Raw genomic sequence first — 24489 nt, forward strand, 5'->3', positions numbered from 1 at the left:
GCATCTCCTCTCCACCTTGACTGCCTGTCATACTGTATATGTATATGTATATGTCCACTAAAAAATGGTTTCAAGATTCAATTTTGATAAAGTGTTTGCATAACCACAAAACCCTCTGTTTTTACTCCTTTAAGCATCATTGTGACTGATGATAATAATAATAATAATAATGATGATAATGATTGTGTAATACCTTATACCATGAAACTATGATATTCTCTGAGATCGTACCATGAAAATCTCATACCCCAATTCTAGTCAGAGCGCTCATAATCAAAAAGAAGGATACTTAAGGCAGTCAAAGAAGGCAGCCCTCCCATGACTGACGTCTCCCAATTTATCTAATCATTTATGATCATTACAGTGTCACTGGTGGATACAGTATGACACTGCTACAGCCAAACCAAACAGTGGATGTTGTTTAAAGCCCATAATAGGAATAGAACGTGCTGAATATTTTGTATACCTTCCACACTGTTCCTGTATTAACCAACATAACTTTGAAATCAGAGATCATTTGAGGGGGGATAAGGACAGGAAAGGGAGGCATTATGACTTAACAGCTGTATTTTTACCTTCTAGGCATAAAATGTTTTGTCAAAATCCTCACTGGACTTGATGTAAGTATTGTAACCTAATGTCTGGTGTCACCTGTGTCCCCTTCCCTATTCAATCCTCTGGGTGAAGAACAGGTGGCTGAAACCTAATGAGGCTGACAGCTCTCTGCCTCAGTCACATCAATTTTTCACAGTAATTTTTACAGTTCTTAAGAAAGAATAAGGTGGATACACAGTGGGCTATCAAAATAGTTAAAATCAATAAAAATGCAGTATGAATAATTGGACAAACAAATCAGGGGATGAATTGATTCTTTTTAGTCCTAAATAGCATCTTCAACTTCTTCAGCATACCTGACTGCTGCTTGAAAAGACTGGGTTCAAGAGTCCAAACCCTTTAACACTTTTTGTTACACTTTTATGCCAGTTTTCTTTTAATGAAATCCCCCCAGGCCTCTTGGCGCTTGACAAGAAGGAGGCTAACTTAATGTTTTTAGTTGACTATAGGTGTCACAACTTATGTAAATTTGAGTTATGTAGGGCATTTCAGCATTTTTCAAACTTCCATTATGCCTCCATCAAGATATTATCTTACTCAAAGTGTTCATATTATCACTGACTAAACAGACAGTGTTTCAGATCTCCTCACTCACCTGTGGACCCATTGGGTATCCTGGGTGGGACTGGCCCAGTTGACTCTGCTCAGAAGGACTGCTGCTGGTGTCAGACTGGACTGAACCGTCACGAGCTCCTGGGAAAGAAAAAGAGACAACAGAATCCACCTTAGATCAACACAGACACTGTAAGTAGATAAACACACAACACAGACTGCTTTGTGATATTACAACACAGAGTATCGTACGCCGCAGAGGAGGGCAGTTGGGAAAGGAGGGGAATTTGTATTTAAGTGCTTTATCAATAACCGCTGTAGCGCTGAATAAATTACCAACCAGTGGAGAGGCTCATTGATGGGGGATGATGCATACTGGCGGGTCCCCGATGGCCCAGATTACCGCTGAGAGATAGAGCTCCACCACAAACGCCGGGGCCATATTATTCAGCCATTTACATCGCCGAGTATCACTCATCTAAACCCACTCCCCCCTCCGCTCTGAGCCTGCAGCTACGAGACACAATTAGACCTGTTTGCTATGAGGGCAGAGTGGAGTGGAGCAGACAGGGACATGATAATAAGCTTGCTGATGGCTGCAGGGAAAACAAAGGACACCGACGATTGGATATCATAGCAATCCCCATCTCACAGAATCTCTCAGTAGTGCACAGAGTGTGGATGGCTCTGAAAGGTCAGGAAGGCTGCTTTGACCCTCACCCTTTGACCTCGATGATATCTAGATCACATGATGCCTCACTGTTGACACAAAGGCTTGCTGAGTGCAAAGACGAGTAAATCTTGCAGAAAGAACTGTCAGAAAGATTAAATGTCTCTTAGATGTCTTTCACCAAACCGACTGTCCAGAAGAAAAAAACAAAAAACAAACACCTGACTAAAAATTACTTTGTTAAAATTTCTGGGACTATTCCTTTAAAAGAACTGAAAACTAAAAGCTGGAAGAATGTGAAGGGCACTTCAATTTTACTAAAGCAAGAATGGGCCAAATACTTGAACAAAACAAAAGCCTTGTGAACATGGACAAATATCTAATACTGGTGTTGAAAAAGAAAAGACACTACGGTAACATTCAGGTTGATTTTCCAACAATAAAAGGGATTTTTATGATTTCATAATAGAACTTTTTTTCAGAGATTTGAGAAGATGTTGGTACAGAAGATGTCTTTTAAATAAAGAGGTGAAGGTGAAGGTGCAATGCCATGGAAACCACATGTGGTGAAACTATGTCCCATTATAAACAAGGACCTCTGTTCCTTTACTGACATCTCACTGATTCATCTCATTCAGCTGCACCAATGGCAACTTCAGGATTCTAACATTACCCTTAACCTGTGTGAACATGCTGTCCTTGGTCGACCTTCAAGCCATTATCCAAAGTATTAAGCCTTTTCTTTGGAGTATCTGGATTAAGTTTTCTTTTCTGTGCAATTTTTTTGCTTGTTATGGAGAAAGTGTCACTAGTACATCTCCGTCCTTAGATTTTCTACTCTGATTGAGTTTTCAGTTTAAAATGCACACTTTTTTTTTGTCTACTGAAAACATTGATTTTTTTTTTCTGAAACACCTCACAAAATTAGTTTAAAGGCCCCAAAAACCTATTTTCTCAATTGGCCTCTTATTACGAGTGATGGGGTCCTACATAAACTCAATATTTTCTGCCACAGTTACAACAGTTTTTCTTCTTTAACTTGAGGCAATTCTGTTTTTGTTTCATTGTTTTGTCTGCGCTCTCACTGGTTAGTAGTGGGTGGGGCTCAGTTGGAAAAACGTGATGTCATATCCTTCTATTGTATGTAATGTTGTAGTACTCGAGATCGGTCTTGGTCTCGAGACCGGTGTCAAGACCACTATTTGAAGGTTTTAGTCTCGTCTCAAATTCGACCACATGTTTACTGGGCCTCGTCTTGGTCTCAGACAGAGGACTCAGGACTTTAAGACTGGTCAAACCCACAACTGGGGGGATATCACTAAACTTCCTGTGCAAAAAGGGAGAGTTGAGTAAAGATGGTTGAGTTGATTTCAGCTCCTTCGTGTTTGTATTTGTTTGCTCATAGAAAACAAAGGAAACTCCCACTTATAAAATTCACCTCTGTAATGGCTTCTAATTATTTTATCATCACATTTCTCATAGTTCACTTATACATACACACAAATACATAAATGGCAATCATTTATGTATTTTATTACATTTGTTATCTGTGGGTGTTTTTATGGGAATGTAGATCTTTCAGATGCCTATGACTGAAATGTTCTATATCTAAGTGTATCATGCAGTATGGGGCTCGTACTGGTCCGGTCTTGGTCTTATCTCAGTCTCGATACACTCTGGTAGTGGTCAGGACTTGGTCTCAGTTTAGGTGGTACTGATTACAACACTGCTTAATGCACCAATCAGGATTCAGCAACATCTGAATTAAAATTTGGTGATTGCAGGTGGGTTTTTGCTTGTGTTGCAAGGTAAGTTTTTCAGTGGAATTCCTGCGATAAATATCAGAACTTTATTTGCTACTCATTTAATAATAGGGTTCAAAAAATAAGTTTTCAGTGGCTTTAAAAATCCAATTATTTCATTAATACTAGCATAAATCTTGCTGTTCCAGAGTGAAACACAGATTTGAGACATGTTCATTTTCAAAAAACATACATTTCAGTAATATACTGGAAGTTTGTAGAGTTATTAATGAAGTGCACAAAAAGTGAATAAAGCAATTTTATTCAATTCTCTCAAAAAACACGACTGAACTTCTCCTCTTTGGTTGATATTTCAAATTTAAGGGCTTTATTACATACAGATAAATGCCTGCAACCTCTACCAGTTAGTTTTTAAGTAAATTTACAAGCACAATAAAATCTGGTCTTACATTTTTTTTAAGAACACCAATATGAGCATCTCACAGAAAGGTCATGTGCCATCTGTAACTCGATGAGCATGGCTCTGTTTTAAATGTATGAAACAAAAGCCCTCACAAAGGGTTCGTAAAATATATTTTTAAATGTAACCTAATAACAGTTATTCTCTTCAATAAGCACACAATGCTGGCACTGAATTAAACAACGGGTGACACTTTCTATGAAGGTCATGTCTATAATGCATTATAAGCACTACATGCGATACTATAATGCATTTATAGGGCTCTATATAAACTCTATAAATGTTTATAATCACGAATCACAACTTATAACAAGGTTGATAAAGAATTATAAGTGCTGGACATTATGTATTAGAAGTTCAGCATTCATAATGCTTTATATCGCCATGACAATGTGACCACACTGTTTGAAAGAAGAATCCTGGGTTACACAGCACATCATAACTACCATAACTTTAGCCAGATATACAGACACATAGGCCCTGTCCAAATACCTGCACTTGCAAAGTGCACTTGCCAAAAGTGCAGTTAGGGGCGTAAGTGCGCAAGGGACCGACGCTGTTTAAAAAGGAGAATTGGGACAGGTCCAGCTGGTCCGTCTCCTAGGAGACGAAACATGGCGTTAGAGGAAATAACGTTGTTCGCAGCACTGCTGCTGCAAATGATAAACAGATACAATCAGCGAATGATGAGGAGGATTAGGAGCCGCAGGAGAAGGCGGCATCTACATCAGATCCAAGTATTGATGCTGATGCCCAACCAACAGATAAATTAAATTAAATTTTACTCTTGAATTTACCTGTTAATAATGTGTGTATTAGCTGTAACGTCTTTTCTTACTCTACCGTTAACGTAGCCTAGATTACCGTTATTCCTATTAAAACGTTTTTTTTTTGCTTGGATAAATTGTGGTAAATTGTGATATAAAATAAACTATAAAGACATACGGTAATAAAAATAATAATAATTAAAGACACAATCAAAACTGTAAAGTGATGTGGACTGTCATACAAACCTCCAGTCAACTGTAAACTGTTTATTATTTCATTATTAACACCCTGTCATGTATTATTAAGTCCACACAGCGTGTTGTTTGACGTTATGTTCCTCTAACAGTTGTTGTCAGTCGGAGCTAACGGCTCGCGGAAGATTGTTTGAGATGGTGAGCCAGCTGTGCAGTGTTAGGCGTCACGACACTACGGAGGATTCTGGGTAAAATCCTTCAGCGAAGTGAGGTCTGATGCGCACTTTCGGAAGGGGTGCATTAAGGGCGCAGGTTTGCACCCCTTGATAACAACAGAAGACAATTGGGACACCCTACGCACTTGCGCCCCTTAGCGGGAGCGTGCAATTAAGGGGCACAAGGGCGCAAGTGCGGGTATTTGGACAGGGCCATAGACAACTGCTCCCTCATATCATAACAGATTATAATATAAGTTATATATATATATAAGTTTATATATAAGTCTCTGAAATGGAATCGTGTTTTAGAAACATCAAAAATACATTATAGCATGACACTGAGCTTCAAAGTAGGGATGCACTGAAAGTCTGGTCAAATTCCAATGTTTAAAGTAACAATTTGGCAAATAATTGATGTTCTTATATTGTTGTTTATTTTGTTTTTGTTATTATTTGTTCCACCCTTTTTGCCAGGAAAACAAAGAGCACTCTTTGAATGAGCACAAATTCAATCACACAAAAAACAACCTTTAAAATATCTTTAAAAAAACTTTTTACTATGGATAATATATTATAATTCCCTGTGAAAACATAAACAAATTTATCCTTCAAACAGCTGTATCTATTCAAGTTTCTGGCTACTTGCCATGTTGTAACACAACAGAAAGATCACAGAGCCCAACAGTCATTGTATTCCTCTTGTACCTGCTCATTAATTTAACTTTGAGGCCGTCAGTCTCAAGCTCTGCTTTAGCCTGTGCAAAATTTATGTGACACAACAGAAAGACAGACATTGGCCACTGCCATCAGCGAATGTCATCCTATTCGCTGATAGGCTGATGGTAGGCAATAAGGCAAATAACGGCCAATAGCTCTGCTGATAAATCGGGTGCATTCCCAGCTTGTGGCGCTCAAAATAAATAGATAAATGAATAAAATGAAATACATTTTTTACTTTCTTTTTAAACCAGCAATGTCTCTGTCTATAAACCATGACTAGGGATGTCCCGATCCGATATTCGGATCAGTATCGGCCGCCGATATTAGCAAAAAACGGGCATCGGCATCGGATCGGACTGCATGGAAAAATGCCGATCCATGAACTCCGATCCAGTTTTTCAGGGAGTCCGTGCCAGCCGAGCGCTCCGCGATTCAAGCAGTCCATTCCAGTGATCCGCTCCAGCTCTTACTATCAATCCACCAGGCCAGCATGCAGACGGCAGACACACACGGAGGGTAGGAAGAGTAGCGGTCAATTTAGTTAACTGACTATTTGTTTTCTGCTCTGGTTTTTTGAGATTGATATTTTTATTTGGTTTACACTCTTACTGTTTAAGTAAAGAGCACTGATGGCATTGTTTTGGGCACAATTAGTGAAAATGGAGCCATGGATGGACTACAAAAACACTACTAAAATAACTGAAAAGGAAAGGCTGCATTGTTTGTTAAATGCCAACAATATCTTGTGGTGTTAATCTTTTTTTTCATTTATTAGGGGAGCAAAGCACAAGTGTGTGGAGTCTTGCTGCTATTTTAATTTCATTGTTAGACATTTTAAAGATTTCTTGTGCTGATTCATTTTCATTTATTAAGGGGCCAAAGCAGCCAAAGCAAACCAGCTATATTTTTTATTTAATGTTAATGTTCAAGTTTAAAGTTTGTTTATTTAACCCTGTTAACAATAAACAGGTCAGTTTCTCATACCAACTGTTGTGGATCATTCTAACTAACCTGATTAAGTAGTTGTTCTTTGCTTGATCAAACCTTTTCTAACATGACTGACAACAAAATAAGTGAATATGTATAATACGTGCTTGGATCGGATCGGTATCGGTATCGGCCAAAACTCAGGCTGTAATATTGGTATCGGATCAGAAGTGAAAAAGCTGGATCGGGACATCCCTAACCATGACCCAAGAAAATCTACAGATCTTATTGTAAGCAGTTTAATGTAGGAACTATTTTCGTTCTACGGAACTACATAGAAGAAAGTGTGCATCTACTGGTAGCTCACCGAGCATCACTGAGCTAGCTAACATTACAACTCAGCCAAGAACGACATCATTAATGTTTACATCTTTAGATGTCACGAGCACATGCCTCTCATCATGAGTAGATGCACGCTTCCTTCCTATGGTTGGCGGTAGAAAGAATAATAGTACTATTAACAGTAGTAGTACTCCTACTAGTAGTAGTAATGGTACAAGACTGGGGTGGTAGTGGACACAGGACAGGTGTGAACATGCAACAGAGAGTGAAGCATGGTGTTGCTGTAAGTGGGCATGTTAAAATGAAAATACCAGAATCCCGCTTTAAGGCTTTTATTCTCCATTGCAGAAAAGGTTGCAAAGAGGTACCTCGTTTTTAACAATTCAGAACAGCACATAACCTAACATCATTAAACTGACAACAGGGCCACACAATACAGTATATTGTTTTTTAGTTGTCATTGTAATGTCCACTGTAGGATAAACACATCACGCAAGAGTGTGTTATTGCATTCAGAGATTTTTTGAATAAGCTGAGACATTATCAGAGAATTCTTTTTTACTGGTGCCTTTTGAGTATAGGCGTAGGATGGGTAGGGACGGTAGGGACACGTCCCTACCAATATTCAGCCCCTTCTGTATTGTCCCTACCAATATAAACACCGGCTGTCAGCGTCCGCTCAATATGGTACACAAAGGGTTAACAATCGTTAGTGTCTACCATATGTCCCGCCTCTAACCTCATATTGCTCATCGCGTCACCGTTAGCGCTCCACAGCGGGCCGCCGAGTGTGAAGGGTGAGTCGGTTGGTTCAGTAAATAAGCTAAAAAAACACCTGTTGATGTTAGGCTAACTGAATGGCGTTCCTTGGCAACTCTTTGCTAGATAATGAGATGCTAACGAGCTAATACTAGCTGAGCTAAGTTTGGCAACTATGAGATCAATATTATATGCCAGAGAACATGAAATTCCACTTCACATGCTCCATCAGCAATCATAGATGTCATGTAGTGATGACACAGTTCAAATTAATGTTTGTAGTAAGATGACATGATAGAAACAGTCTGAATAAATAAAGTGCGAACACTATAAATAATAGCTCCTTCAGTGACAGTCTTCAGCATCCATGGTGTGTGAAGGAGAGACTTAGGAGAATAGAGATCCACTGCTCCCAGTAAAAACACCAACACTGAGTCATAGTTATGTAATAGATATTAGGTGTAAGTGCAACATTTTGCACACAGTTGTATTATAATGATTTTGGAGTATTTACATTTTTGTTGATTTATTTTATTTATGTTTATCATGATGAAGCTGACTAACTTGTGGGACATTATGGCTGTTCTTTAGCCTATATACATTCAGATGTTGTTTAATGAATTACACAATTGTAAAACATACAGTATGTTTTCCTCAGGCTACAACAATCAAAATCTATGACTGTTGCATCTCAAATTGTCCCACTGTTCACATGTCTTGCATCAATATATTTTTTGTCAGATGACAAGTAGTAAAGAGACTGGAGGAGATGGAGTAGGAGAGGCAGGAAGAGAGACAGAAGGAAATGGAAGAGAGACGGGGAGATAGAGGAGAGACAGGAGCCTCACAGGTGAGACTGAATCGTGAAGGATATATGTTGATAGTGAGATTCAGCATTGTGACTACGGGTAAGTAAAAATATTGATTCATACATAATATATGTTTTTACCCAATATCAGTATCAATTCGGATCACTGTTACCAACCCAAGTGCAGACCGCAGGCTGGTACTGAAGTTAAGCCCCTTCGGAGTATACTGTTATTGTTATTATTATAGTTTACCCTGGGAAGCACATACGGACAGATGTGGTGAAGTTATCAGTGTATATTCATGTAACTGATAACATTAGAGAATACATTAACTAAGACATTCTTGTATTTAGTGTAGATATCTAAATATGCATTATAAAGCAGTGATCAGTTTCACATGGCGTGAAATTGCATTAAAAAATCATCAACGTACAGGTCACTGCCATGGAGCACTTTTATGTCCCTGCCAATGTGAAAATCAAACCTACGCCCTTGCTTTTGAGTTCAATTTGTTCAAGAATGTTGGAAGTAATCATTTTTCTCAATTTTCTAATTAATTCAACAAGCAATTTGCTTTATTTTAGCACAACACTGAAAGCAGCAGAAAACTGAGTACACTTTAGTATCGTTTTTTTTTATTGCAAGTTATGTTGTTATCCCAATATTCAACATCATTGAATATTTTCCTGATATTGTGCACCCCTTACCAATAACATGGGATCTGTGACTCGTGCCCTGCCAGTATTCCAAATCAATCAGCCTTGATAATCAAAGAGTTACAGTAGTTTTAAAGAGCTGGGTAAACCAGGACTTCTTTCAAACACTGTGGTCACTCTGTCATAATTCTAGATATGAGACAACAATTTCACTGGTGTCAATTTATTTTCAAATCCATTATCAACCTTAACTATCTTTATTGTCTGAAACCTTTTTGTTTCTTATATGCTAAATTATTCACTAAGACACTCTGATCAGATTCTCTCTATAGTCCCCTCTGTTTGTAAAGAGATTGGTTAAAAAGCCTTTATGATTCAAGCTTCTTCTGGTTGAAAAAGTTACCATTTAATATCTGTTCTTTGCTGTCCTTTCACTTATTTAAAATGATCTGTTTTCTCTCAAGGAGTTTATTCTAATACAGTACAATAAATTTCTATATATACTTTAAACCTTGTTTAAGTTGTCATGCATGATAATAACCATTAACAGTTTCATAATGCCTTATATGTAATCATTATAATGTCTCATGAATGTGCTTATAACAGATTGCACACATGACCTTCATAGAAAGTGAAATGCAATCACAATTCCACTGTTAGATTGATTTTCTTACATGGAATATTGCAGCTTTTCAATAAAGAATAAAGCCCTGATGTATCGTGTCTTTTTTTTTCATGAACAGGATGAATAGGCTTTTTCTTGTTAAACATACAGTGCATGCAGTGGTTTCTAGTCCTTGTATAAAAGCTTCATACAAAGCGCACTATTGAATAGCCTTGCCAGAAAGATCTCATTGCCTGTCAAGTATATTTATGCATTACATTTTAAACTCCCCTCCGCCAACTAAAATCATTTCATCTTTACATAAAATCCAAATAATTGGTGAGTGGCATGACCTAACAAACCTCAAGCATTTGATGGCGGATGTAAAAGCCCAAGGGGGAGCCTGCTTTTCTAGCTGGTTTCTACCTCTGGCTGGCTGGCTGGCTGGCCCTGCTCCTCGATGAAGGTCCACATCCTCTCGCTTATCAACCTCGCAACGTAGTGGATATTTTGACAAGCCAGTCTCTTTTCACCAATTATTTCACCCATTATGGATCACGCTGTGCACAGCCCCACCCTGTGCACTCAGTATCCGGAATTAAGATCAATCTGAACATACAGGAGAGACTTTGTGTCTGTATTAGAGTCGATATAAAGCGACAGACAAAGTAAAATATCATCATAATCTGCCGTATAATTTCACATTTATTTTGGAGGGTGGATATTATGAGGCTGTGATGTTTTTACTGGATTTCATTAGCGGTATTGTCTCTACTCACTTTGGATGTGATCAAATTAAAGCCTTCCAGTGTGATTTTCATTTACAGCAACTCAAACTTCACACCCATCTCGAAGGCAATTCTCTAAATGCAGCTGCCACACTGTGATAGTATATGTTCAGTGGGTTTATTCCATAATAAACCCAGCAGAGCTACTTTACAACTTTTACACCTGTGAAATATCTAGTCGCATCATAGCAAAGCCAATTAGCTAAATGAAGATATTCAGCCATAATGAAGGAATGAGACTTTATAGCATCATCAGTAAGCTCCAAACTGTTTGGCTCATGACAGTAGTTAAGATATTGGTTGTGAATAATGTATTCTATCTGATAAACAGTGTGGGAGACTTACTGAATAACGATTCCTTGATGCCTTCATTTCACAATAACTTAGAAAGCTTCATCCCCTTGCAAATATTTGTAACGTTAACACGTTTATCGCAGGGGAAAAGATCGATAATAAATAAATACACATGCACATCTTTCCCCAAAGGATTTGTGTAATTTCTTTAACTAAATTAAATAGCTGACAGGAGAAATGCCAAGGGAGTCAGTCTTCAATTCTTTTTTATTACCAAAATCTTTGTACATGTTTTGCTTTTCTTTTCTTTTTCAGAAAAATCTACTTATCCTATGTGAATGATTCTTAAATGGATTTCCAGATGGAGATTAACACTATATATGGGGGGGCAGAGAAAATATCTTGCTGAAACCGTTACTAAAAAGAAAGTCCTTTGATGCCGTGATTATACACAGGTTACACAATGGGTAAAATGGAATGAATGGATGTATTGATGTGAGGAGAGATGAAAGAAAAGGCCAAACAGATGAAAGAACAGGCGATGCACATTCAACATAGCTTTACATTTATCTGGGACATTCAGGCTTCATCTTTGTGAGCAGTTTAACTGCCGATGTAACAGTACAAGTGCCCTTAAATCAAAACTCTTTAGTCCTCAAATGTACCGTTATGTAAGTTTTTCACAGCCTTGACCAAAAAGAAGAGGACGAATTTAATTACATGAATCAAGTCTTTTTAATTCCAAACTCATACTGACAGTGACATGATATTTTCAGTAAAAAGTGAAATAATTTTATTTATTACAGGGCACAGAGTGCAATTTGATGTGACTTATGTCATGAAAATATTGCCAATATACACCACTATATAAATTCTGTATTATTGATCACCAAAGTGGCCACTGGAGAGCGACTTTCAATACCACACAACACAGAAGGTCTCTATGTGTGTGCGTGTGTTGGGTGGTTGAGCAGGGGTGGGGGCATAGAATCATATTTATTTGACTTCATTCGGCCTGTCTTAATGCAGGGTGCCCCAAGGACTACACCACAAAACAATTAGCCTGGATTTCATAAAGCAATCAGCATGCCACCTTGTCTAATGCAACCGCTTCATACATTGACAGTCTGAATAAAATGGGTGTTATTGAAAGCTTTGTGTTCATGTTAGCTTTCGCCTCAAAGCATTCATGAATCAATTTTTGCCCATAAAAGAAGCTTTAACACTTAAGCTATTTTAGTGGAAATGCATTATGTAAGTTGTCAAATGTACGAGAGAGGCCGGGTAACGATTCAGGCTATTCAGAACGAACAGCCAACCCCCATTTTTATAATGGTCCTTTTGAAAATGTCTGGCTGAGTGCATGTGTTTGCTATTAAGATGGTGTCAATCATTTTGCCACTGAAATCTAATCCATGGAAAATAATTTCACATGTGAACACATTTAAAAAGACTGAAGATTAAGGAATAATTACTTTATTAATTGTTATGATAAATTGAATTATTGAAGTAGAGATAATCATAGCATAAAAACATGCAAAATAGCAATATGATGATGATCATCATCATCGACTGTGTTGTGCTGTTGATTGAGAGCGTTTGTTGGACAGCGATCTGTGAGCTGTTGGAGCGTAAAGGATGGGCCCAGATAAACAACAAACCACATCATACACAAGCTTTAATTCCATCAATACACACCCAATTGTCCCAGATTGTTTGACCATTGATTTTGTTAATACCGCTTGGAAAGTTGATGTGGCGTTGCGGAGAGAGCTGAGAGAGAAACAAATGTGGAGCAACAACTCATTTCACTTTCCTTTTTCTATCTAACGCAGCCTGGCACAAAGTCCACAAAGTAATGTTACATACAAAGGCCTTGTCTGCGGGTTGGGGTGTAACCAAATATAAGTAATGGCATTACGTATTTAAAATACAAAATATGAGTGACTCTATTTCTGTTACAGTTACAATTAGTGGTATTGTGAATACAGTTGTTGTCTTTAAATTAGATTACTTGAAGGCTTTTGAAAGTTTATTTGCTCAGTGTCCTAGGTGAATGCCACGTAAGCAAACATCAGTGCGATTGCATTGTTTTCTGCTGGAATGATTCAAGTGGCTGCGAGCAACGTTGTTTTAAGCTGAACTTTTGTCAGACGCCCTGTTTCTTTATTTATTCATTATTCATCTCTGCTGCTTGCTTTGTAAGGTCCACAATAAACAAGGAACAACTGATTTGTTAGGTTGAAATGAGTGGTATCTATAGAGTATCTTCTCATTTCACTACAAAAACCTAAATAAGGTGGCAGCTGGCTGGAGGGAGATCGCCAAGGAGCTGAAAGTTTCTAGTAAATAACCATCGCTAACAACAACCTACTTGCTATTGGCTATTTTAGCCCTGTCTCGTGGAAATTACATTCTAATTTGAAAATGGAAATACATTTTAAAGGAGACATAATACTAAGGAAATTAACATACCTGGCAAGTCGCAAAAAATGGTGATACCAGCAAAATGTTCAATGACAATGTATTTCAGTTGTTTTCCCCAGAAATACGCAATCTGTAGTACACTATCCACTTGCAGTGACTACACTATTGTTTTTGTATTACCTTTTTTAATTAACAATTAACCAAAATCATGGTCTTTCCCTAACCTTAACCAAAGTGCTTCTGTTGCCTAAACCTTAGACAGGAGTCTGGACGCCAACCTGAAATTCGGGTGTCAATGTCCTGCAGTTCGTACACTCGCCATTCTCCCCAACCACCTCCTTATGAAGCCCACACTGCACATGAATGTAGTCTATTGTTACCTGAGAGAAACGCTGTCTCTGAATACAACCTAGACAGTGATTACGTTGCCACAAAAATGTAATTAAGACATCAGTTTAGCAACATACAAACTTAGTTTCCAGGACACAGGCTTGCTATATTGTATGTCACTTTCAGTAAATATCACAATATAAAACATGTTTTCTATTTAAAACGTAAACGTAGCAAGATCGGAGGTACTTGCACATCTTTTAAGTGGCTATGTCTCCAATGAAGCGCACAGCAGACAAGTAGCCTATGTGCATATTTCATGGATTCATGGTGGACAGAAAACAATGCTCACTTGCTGTTGACATGGTGTAAAATTCAAATGAGGAATGCATTTCCCAAAAACAAATTTTTTTAAACAACAAAAAAAGGGGGTGTACTGTGCACAAGCCACATGACGTCTGCAGAGGAGAAGCAAAGCCAGGACACTGTTGCGTATTTCTGGCATGGAAATATAACTCCCAGAAAAATGAGCACAGCAAGACAATCCTGAAGTATTTCAAAAGTAATCCAAAGGATTTAGAATACTTTACTTAGTTTGAGTAATCTACTGGAATACTTTACAAATTACATTTTGGAGCTTGTATTCAGTAATCTGTAGTGGAATACGTTTTAAAAGTAACACTCACACACTGTACAAGGCATGGTGCCGTATGAAAGAGAGCAGCCTACAATATGCAGTGCTGGCTTTATAGTGATTTACTTAACTCCTTGTAGAATGCATGAGAGCCAAAATCACCAGTGATTTAGCTCAGTGTTTCATTACTCCCACCAAAGCCCTCAACAATAACACAGGGCATAATCTGCTGCCAATAACTCCAGGTGCTCTTAGTCAGATGGCTCCCTCTGGACCAGCAGGGAAGTAATACTCTGTTTAGAGGCTGGGGTGGAGAAGCTGCTAAGGATAGGTCAATAGTGTTTCTGGGGATAGAAAATCACCAGAGACGGACTTTTGAGTGGCTGCCTGTAACACTATTAGCTACATTATGGCTACTGCTGCAGCTAGGAGAGCTGTCATTTCCTTAATTAAGAGCCCAGCGCAGGGCAAGAGGGAGAAGAGGCCACGGCACTCTCTCCGGGCCTCTAACATTAAGCCTGATTCCTCATCGCGCAAGGGTGGAGACCTTACAGGGGAGAAAAAAAATCTATCTCATTCATTATTCTGGCATAAAGTGGAATTATGGAGTTAAGGAATTACATAGGAGGTGGTGCCGTGGAGTGTGCAGAACAGAAAGGATTTTACACCTCAGCAGTTGTGACTATTTCTGACGTGATTGTTAAGCCACGAGCAACAGAGGGAAGACTCACAGGACAGACAGAAGAAGACGAAATGGATGCGATGGTGTAATAGATGTCTCCGCTGGCTGGAGGTTTTGAATGTAAACACCAGAAAATACACACTTCAGGTTGTAGAAGTAAGCCCCTGGTGAATGGGTGGAGAATCTGCATGCAAACGATGCTTAAAGCAGTAAGGACCCTGTGCTCCAACACTTAGGCTCTCACTCGTGGCCGCAGGTCTTCACCGAAAGGCTCTCTGGTATGAGAGTGCTCTGCTCCAGCTCTTACCTGTCTCTCCCTTGATGCTGGAGTGGAGATGGAAGCAGCATAGGCACAAGAGGGACCAGAGGGAGGTAAATTGGTGAGAAGAGGCAATGCCCATTTCAAAGGTCAAGAAGGAGAGATGGTGTGATGGAGAGAGGAGGATGGAGAAGGGGAGAGGAAAGGGGAGGGGAGAAGAGGGCTTTTGTGTTGCATCTTCACAGGAGGATTTGGGACACTTTGCACATGAGCATCATCTGTTATGGAGCATCCTCCTCATTCCCAAAGCAATGTCAACCTGATTAGCTCAGGGTTGAAAGAGGCAAATAACAATCCAAATTATTCTTCATCCTTTTACAGGCATCAGCAAAGGAGGGTATGCTGAGATGAAGACTAGCTTTAGAGAGCTGTAAGCCTTTTAGGAGATGCCTGCTTCACTATTGCTCCTCCTCCTAAATTACTTAAATGATATTTGCTGTAAATAGGATTCTGCTGCTGCCAGCCTGCAACCCTGTGCTGAATAAAGGCCTTCCTCTCACTCTGTGTCATAAATCTTTGTCCTTACTTTGTGTAGAAACCCGGGGTTCTTACGACTAAAGTTGAAATGATTACCAATCAGTTAATTAATCAATAGAAAATGTATCTATTTTTAAAAATAAGTTCATTTTTCTGGAAAAATTCCCAAAATGTTTTGATTCATGCTTCTCTGATATGAGCATATGCTGCTTTTCTCTGTTTTATATCATGTAAGGTAAATATATTTGGGTTTTGGACTGTTGGTTGGACAAAACAAGACTTCTGAAGACTAGAGTTGCAGCAGTAAACTGTAAACCATCGTATGAAAATTGACAGTTAACATACCATGTACATTTGCTGACGGTGAACTCACTTGCGCATTCAAATCTCTTTTCCTCCTCAACTGCCTGTCAGACTTTTAACACATACTTCCATTTAAACAAATGTTTTAAGTGTCCATTATTATAAATAAAACTGAGAAAATAATTGGAAGATTTAACAATAATGAAAATAATAAATAACTGCAGCCCAGCTTGGGATTTCAAGAAAATAAAGAGTAACAAAATCTAATTGCCAAAGCACCAAAGTTAAAAATTATGTGAAAGTGAAAATTTCTTATCAATAATTCTGAAATGTTACATCAACAGATAATTAATCAAAAACAATATTTACAGTTGAATAACCATTTGAAGTTGTAATTAGGCAAAAATGATTTGGTGATTTTTTTTCTGTTTAAATCACTGGAAATAGGGCTGGGTGATATAGAGAAAATAAAATATAAAATCACATTATTTTTTTTTTTACCGCATACCTTGATATCAATATTGCAATGACCATGATTGATGATGCTTTCAAAAAATATTTACACAATGATATTTTTGATAAATAATCATGACTAAAGTGGATATAACAACAGTCTGTCTATAATGCAGCCTCTAAAACCAGGTAAAGCAACACTTATGATATTACAATATCCAAAATCTAAGATGATATCTAGTCTCATGTTATGATTAGGAATGTTTCTAACAACTTATTTCCCTGATGTTTAGCAAAAGTTTAAACTAAGATTGGTCAACTAGTCTAAATGTGAGAAAAAACTATACACAACACAATAAAACACAATAAAACAGAGAAAACCATCAACATTGAGCATAAATTCATCAATAAGGTTTAACATTGTCCAATGTTATGTGTATTAGAGCCATTTGAAATTGTTATTCACATTTTTCAATAACCAATCGTATTTAAATGCAGTTGAAATGTGTGACACTTTGCACATTGCCCTACAAAACACGACAACAACTCACTAAATAAAAATTAACAAGCAACAGTTATTGAAAACAATATTCTTAAGGAAATTAACACGCCCAGTTATTACAATGACATTTTCACCGGGTAAATGTAATCCCATAAAATAATAATCATTTTACTAAAAAGTTACCTGACATACTATTTTGGTGCCAACTGCTGGCGGTAGAAATGTTTAATTGACTAGTCGACTAATCGCATGCATCCTTAATCACGGTATCAATGTTGTATCGATACATAGTCCAGCTCTTACTGCAAATTATATATCTTTTAGTTTTGTACTGTTTTTATGTCTGGAAAGTGTAAATTATATATAATTACCTGATTAATTGATTATAAAAAAATAATAATTTATTATAGCTGATCTTCAAACTACAATCATCTTAACAACAGCATCTTTTGGATTGTTGTTCATCCTGCGTTGTGTCTGGTCAGCTGCAGGACATTTAGAAGTAGCCAGTGGGGTGTGAGGACAGTCCGGGGCGGAGTGTGTGTGTTTGTGCGTGTGTTCGTGGGGGGCTAGACACCCACATGTCATGCCTGACACATCAGCCTGGGCCCCCCAGGCTATCCGGCACTAATGCTGCCTATGTCCCACTTTCTACCCCTTGCCCCCCAAAGCCTCCTCTCCTCCCCCCTCCTCACCCGTTCCTTCTGTCATAGAGGTATAATAACAATGGATCACACCAGTGCTGCGGCACAGGCTCAATCACTATAGGATAACATCAGGTGATACAAGCCGCGCAAGACTATATCTTACCTCCACTGAACCTGAGCTAAACGGAGTTTATCTAGAAATGAGTTTATCTGGAAAAAGTCCTGTATTAGTTGTTACTGTATTCCTGTGTTGTAGTGATATTTACAGAGCTGAGTGGGTAAAGGTGGAAACAAGCAAATAATCATGTAGCTAAAAGACACCCAGCCCACCCCATCACACCCCACCCCTCCCAGCACATTATTCTGGTGGTGCAGACAAATAGTGGAAGGAGGGACGTCTGGAAATAGTATTGCTTTGAAGCCCATAACTCTATTCTGGAGAAAAGAATCATCACAGTGTTATTCCACATCCTCAGATATAAAGGGAAAAAACATAATAACTTCTCGATAGCCTGGATCTCCACTGCTCTATACTAGCTCCCCCCCCTCCGCCCGCCCACACCCCTGCCTCATCCACCATACACCCACTTCTCCTGCCTCAATCTTTGGTTTCAAAGGAAACGAATCAGCCAGAAGGACAGAAGGTTATGCATTAGTACTGGTCATTGCTCAAAGAGCGAGCGTTATAAATAATAAAGGCTTGTGAAGGACACAAGGGCTGTGGGATGCATCTCTGGTTCACGCCACACAAGTCAAAGACAAGACTGTAATTTCTATTCCGAAAATGTGACCCTTGCAGCTTCAATTACATCTCAACAACACCAACCGTGTCCGTGCCAGGAGATGTGATGCCTCTTTGTTAGCTCTACATGAAAGCCTTATTGATATTGGTTATGGAGTGCATGCTACACAACATATAAGTTTTGTCGAAAATGATTTCCCAACTTAAAGACAGTGTATAACTAAAATAAATGCATATTGAAATTCAATTTATTTTCTCCACAGCCATCCACCTACAGAACTTGTGATGTGCTTTTGTTTTGGAATACTTTCTTGTCAAGGCAACAATAATCTTCTTAACTTTAAATATACAAAACAACAGGGAGAATTATATTGTCAGTTATTTTTTGAAGTTCTTTGTTTTGCTCAAAGTCATTTCTGCATAACCAAGCATCCGTGAAACCTGATGACCTTTACTGCTGTTTGCATCGAAAACAAAAAGTCCGCCTTGTGCTCATCCTCCCTGTCCTCCATGCCATGTAGTGATTGTGTTGCTGTAGCCATGGGCACTGCGGGCACATTAGCAAATGTATAACACCTGCTTTATAGGCATGCATTAAGCCTGTTTTCAAGTTTGCGCAGACAGCTGAAATCCCCATAATGAGATCCACCTCCTGGGGAGAGACTTGTTCTCCCTCGGTCTCCTTTATCCACTCTTATTTACTCAGCATGGCCCATTCAGCACTGGTTTGCACCACTTTATTACTTAACCTCACCACACAACATTACGAGGCTCTTTGCATCAGCAAGCAGCCTATCCCACCATGCATCCTGCTCACTAAGCTGATTACACAAAAATAATAAGAACTCGTGCCTCCAGCAGTGTGTGTATGTGCGTGTCTCTTTGAGTGTATACATGTGTATGAATTTGCACAAAAGACAGTAGAATTGTCCCACAGCTACACTACATGGTAACACTGTGAGGCATGCACTAAATTTGTTAATATACAAAATTAGAGTATTCAGTTGTTAGAAATTATACAAAATGGTACGAAATCAAATCAAGTCAATCAAAGTCAAACTGAGACTTGTGATGGTTACTGCAAATGTAGAATTTAGAACTGAACAAAGACAAAGAAAACTGTGCAATGATTCAATACTTTTTCTGTGTTTTAAAGGTATTCTTGAAGCTGTCTCACCACTGTCAGTTTGGATTAATTCTATCTTTGAGTAGCTCCATCTTTTCCTATGTCTACCACATTATGAAACAACAATGTCCAACAACAGTACACTCAAACATTAAAAGCAAAGCAAAGAAAAACTGACATTTTTCACTTTCAGTAAGTAGAATTTGGTCACTTTTACATGAATATTAGATTAAAAAGGTGGAATTTCGGACAAAGCATGGTCAAACTCAAAATCTGTGACACACCCAAGGGTTGATGAAACTTTGTATTATAAAATTGATTTAAACAGGGTTTCTACAGCTTGAGGCAAATTAGATCTAAGACTTTTTTAAGGCTTTGTAATGCCTCCCCGAATTAAATTCAAGACCAATTTTACAACCCAAATGGTTGTGGGAAAAAGTGGGAAAAAAAGAGCATCAGTTACTATAGTTAGACAAGATTTCGACCAAATGTATATTGAATCATTAAAACAAGACTTTTTTTGTCTCCTGGCAGAGACGAGGGTAGAACTGAACTGGGAAATACCTGTCATGCGATTTTGTGTTCCTCACTCAGCATGTGGGATTCCACTGTCTTCATTTCAGTCGTGCCAAGTTTGTAAAATACGTGTGCATTGCCTTGTGCCAGTTGTCGCAAAATCTTGTTTTGAAAGCCAGTTTTCGTACAATTTGCACTTCCCCATGCTGTCCTGGGTTCAGTGACAGCTAGCTAGCAGACAGTGGATCCATTGCTTAGCATTCTGGTTGTAAACAAAATATGAGTGTTGATTGTTCCTCTATCCTGATCTGCATGACATCAATGCAAAACACATTCTGTATTTTTTTTTTTTTTAAAGACATGTTACCAATTATTTTGAGATTTTACAATGCAAGGTCAGAAAGAAAAAAACAATTACTAAAGTCCTGCTTCCCATGTATTTGCATTTTAAGACTTTTGGAAGATTGATTTAAGACATTTTAAAACCAATTAGGGACTTATTTTTAAATGAATGAATACAATGCCTTTTAAGACTTTCAAAGGATCTGTGGAAACCATGTTTAAAGCTCAGTTTAAGAAGTACTGCAACTTAACTAATAAGGCAACTCTATGTACTCCCCAAAAAGTCTTGTGTAAGTGACTGGGACATGAATAGCATAGATTGTCCAGATAAAATTAATTTCACCAATCCAGGACACAATCTCATTGTAATGGAAGTCAAATAAACCTGGAAATACATAAAAGAGAGAAGCAGCATTACGGCAGATGTTGCATTCAGTGTGGACTTTTTGTTCTGAATGACCTCCGATACCAGGAATCAATGAAAGATTCATTTTGCTCTTTTGGGGAGGGGGGTCTCTAGGTGACCTTTGTGAAAATGTTCCACCATTTTGGCAGAATCCGAATAAGTGCAGACCATTTCATGTAGACAGTAAGTGTATGAAATGAGTGCTCCTGTCGTTCCAGCCTGGCTCTCTTTGACAGCATGATGATAGAAGCGTCACATCCTTGGGAGAGTAAATGCAAACTGACAAGAGATGAGCCTTTGGTTGCTGAATATAATACGGAATTGTGCTCTGAGTGTCTTATTATCTTGTCTGTTGATGTCTGAAAGGGGGAGATTTGCTTGAGAAGAGAAGACAGAAACTGTACGCATCCAACACCATCCCGTCCTTTGAAAAAAAAATTGCTTGCCCTACTAACCACAGCTTTCCCACCTAATGTCCACTTCTACTTGGAATAAATACAAGGCGGCAGGATGTTTGTGGTGCCTCGTAGCCCCTGTTAGCTGAAGTGGAAGACTATTTGCACAGGCAAGCTTTTAGGAGGAGAACGACCCTTTCACCACTGCAGTAAGCATGTGGTGGGTGTAGAAGGTGGACAATTTACTGTAGACAAACATGACCGCTACTGTCATTGTCTCCAACTGACTTCTGGTTCTCACACTGGCACAAACTCTTATACATAGTATTAAGGCACTAAAGTCATACATCAACTCTGCAGGAAAGAAAAGTTTATGGCAAGCTCTACAAATATGAAAATACATATATGGCACATGTAATCGCAGCACAAAGTAGACATGCAGCCATATCAGCGTTCAGTGATATTTCAAAACTGCTCAATATCAATATAATAATGTGTACATGAATGTAAACAGTGGGGTTCAAGGTGGCAAGTTTATCACAACTTCTGTAACAAAAAGCCTCAGCGACAAGAGATGACTTACAGGCTCATAAACTGTGTATGCATGTAAAAAAACATACTAAACTTAGTAAAGATGTGCTCAGTTTCAATGCATTTACTATATTTTTTCTATCTACACGTTAGATACAATACTACTTGAATTCTAGAAGAGCAAACTACGTTTTAACATGATTTGCATTTCCTTGAAACTGTTAAGTGTGTGCTCTTACTCTGTGCATGGGATAAGCGTGTTGGTTTGTGTGAAAATGTCACTCATGAAATTGGAGCACTGTATCAGAGAGATTATGCAAAATCACGGCCGTAAAACTGAACAAAGTTTTCATTTTTCTATACTCTGAAACTGAGGAATCCAAAGTATTCTTGCTTCTTTACCACAATGCAAGTCAGGGAGAAGAATCTTAATGTTGTGGCTTCTGCACCGTTCTGAACCACATAAAGAAAACCTCTGAATAATGTAAGGCCTGGTTTTAAGGCTCAATTCAGGGTTGTTTTCATATCAGTGGCTTCTTGTTGATAATACAACAGTGAGAATTGCAAACTTAATACAATCTCCCTGCAACCACAAGAGTTCAATGCAAACACATACACAAGCAAATGCGGCTCAAATAACGGCAACATAAAATCCAGCTGATGTACCAGTAGGGCTGCAGCGATATACCGTGAACCGGTACTAAGGAATTGACAACCTACCATGTACATTTGCTAAAGTACAGTACTGAAAAAATGCAACCAGATGAAAAACTTCACCTGCACATCACACAGCTCCTTTTCCCCCTTTTACACACACTTTCATTTAAAAAGATGGTTTCAAGTTTCAACTACATCATTCCTTTAAGGGTAATTTTAATTGATTATAATAACAGTAACTGTGTAATATGTATTCCGTGATATTTTCTCAGAGGATAATCATATCGTGAAAATCTCATACCGTTGCAACCACATGCATAAAATCTAGAAATCCTAATTGTTTAAACTATTTGCTGTTACGAAATAGTTCAGCCACTCAAAGGGTCAATACACCTTCAGATGCCTCTCACTGTGTAGAAATGGTGCATCTCCAAAATGTCAACTTGTCAGGAATTAAGATAAACAGGATAGCTTTTACCTTTATGGCCTCATGTATTACGCTCAACTGCTTTAAGAGAGGTTTCATGGACCCGACTCAACACATAGCAGCTCATATAATCCATCATCTGCAGGTAAAACAAAGTTTCCAAAATGCTTACTCAAACTTCAACTTAACATCAAAGAAAACAAGGACACTTCCATCCTAATTTTAGGCTGAGAAAAAAAAAATGTGAGTGACAAATCAAACATTTCCCTACTGTCTGGTAGCATTTAGAAAAATGTATAAAAAGATGCTGAGTTTGTCTTCTTCAGCTCTCTCTTTTTCTTCCCTCCTCTCTTCCCCAGCAGTAACACAACTCCACGTCTCCGCCACGGTCCGTGCCTTTCCCTTTGACAGGTCATGTGGGCAGCGGTACCCAAACCAAGCCTGCCGCTGGCACAGCCCAGGGCTCTGCCACCGGGCAGCAAGAAACCATCCCCAAAAAAATTCTCACTGGGAGGCTCTGACCAGCCATCAGCAAACATCAAGCACAAAACACACACACAAAATCTTAATTTATGGTTCAAGAAATACAACAAAACAATCTGTTTTTTTTCCTGAGTAATTTCTCACTGATGAAGGCACGTCAGTAATGTAAAACTAAAATAGCTTACAATATAGACAAATAGTAAAGCTTATAACAAGATTTAAGTGATTGTACACGTGAGAAAAAGAGAAGCAGAAAGTTGCAACTGAGCAGCAGGAGAGGACTCAGAGAGAGACTGATCAGAAACGAAGAAAGAGAGAGAGACTTGATGCTTATTAAACCAAATTGCAACACTTCTGAGACAAATCCTGCAGTACACAGTCCTTGTTTAGAAGACTCTCGCCTCGGGTTATTCTTGAAAAAAGGATTTAAAAGACAGCTGAACTCTCACTGATTAGGTTTGAGCGTAATATTTGACTATCCCTCCTACAAATTCTTATTTTATTTTGTTCACAAATGTTTGGCAAGCTCATCATATAGGCAATATACTAAGCTCCCTGCCACTTCCCAGGAAACACACACACACACACACACACACACAGACATCCAGACATAGTCATATTCTATTAACAGCTCTCATTAAAATCTTGAGCAACAAAAAATATGCACTCTTTACCACAGTATAAATTTATAACCTGCAATAAAACAAATATGCCAACATCTCACACACATACACACTTAGACATGCACGTACAAAATAAATAAACACAAGCAAAAAAGACAAGATAGTTTGTATAAATATACAAAACAGAAACCAACATCTAAAACCATGAGAGAGGGATTTTTGTCACCTTGCATCCATATAAAAAAATCAAATACTATAATAATAATAATAATAGCAATATTAAAGCCTAAATGATGATGATATATTCAGCAAATAAGCTCTTCATGTG

General features: G+C 38.3%; 1 protein-coding gene across 3 annotated transcripts in view; it reads right to left on the minus strand.

The window, feature by feature from the left end:
* Positions 1-24489, minus strand: part of pou6f2 (POU class 6 homeobox 2) — a 95174-nt gene that overhangs the window by 68016 nt on the left and 2669 nt on the right. For all 3 annotated transcript variants that reach the window (XM_078162705.1, XM_078162706.1, XM_033638345.2), the window contains one exon: positions 1211-1308. In XM_078162705.1, coding sequence (XP_078018831.1) covers positions 1211-1308 — 98 coding nt within the window. The remainder of the gene's footprint in view (positions 1-1210; positions 1309-24489) is intronic.

Source organism: Epinephelus lanceolatus, chromosome 20 (assembly GCF_041903045.1).
Source record: "Epinephelus lanceolatus isolate andai-2023 chromosome 20, ASM4190304v1, whole genome shotgun sequence".
NCBI lineage: Eukaryota > Metazoa > Chordata > Actinopteri > Perciformes > Serranidae > Epinephelus > Epinephelus lanceolatus.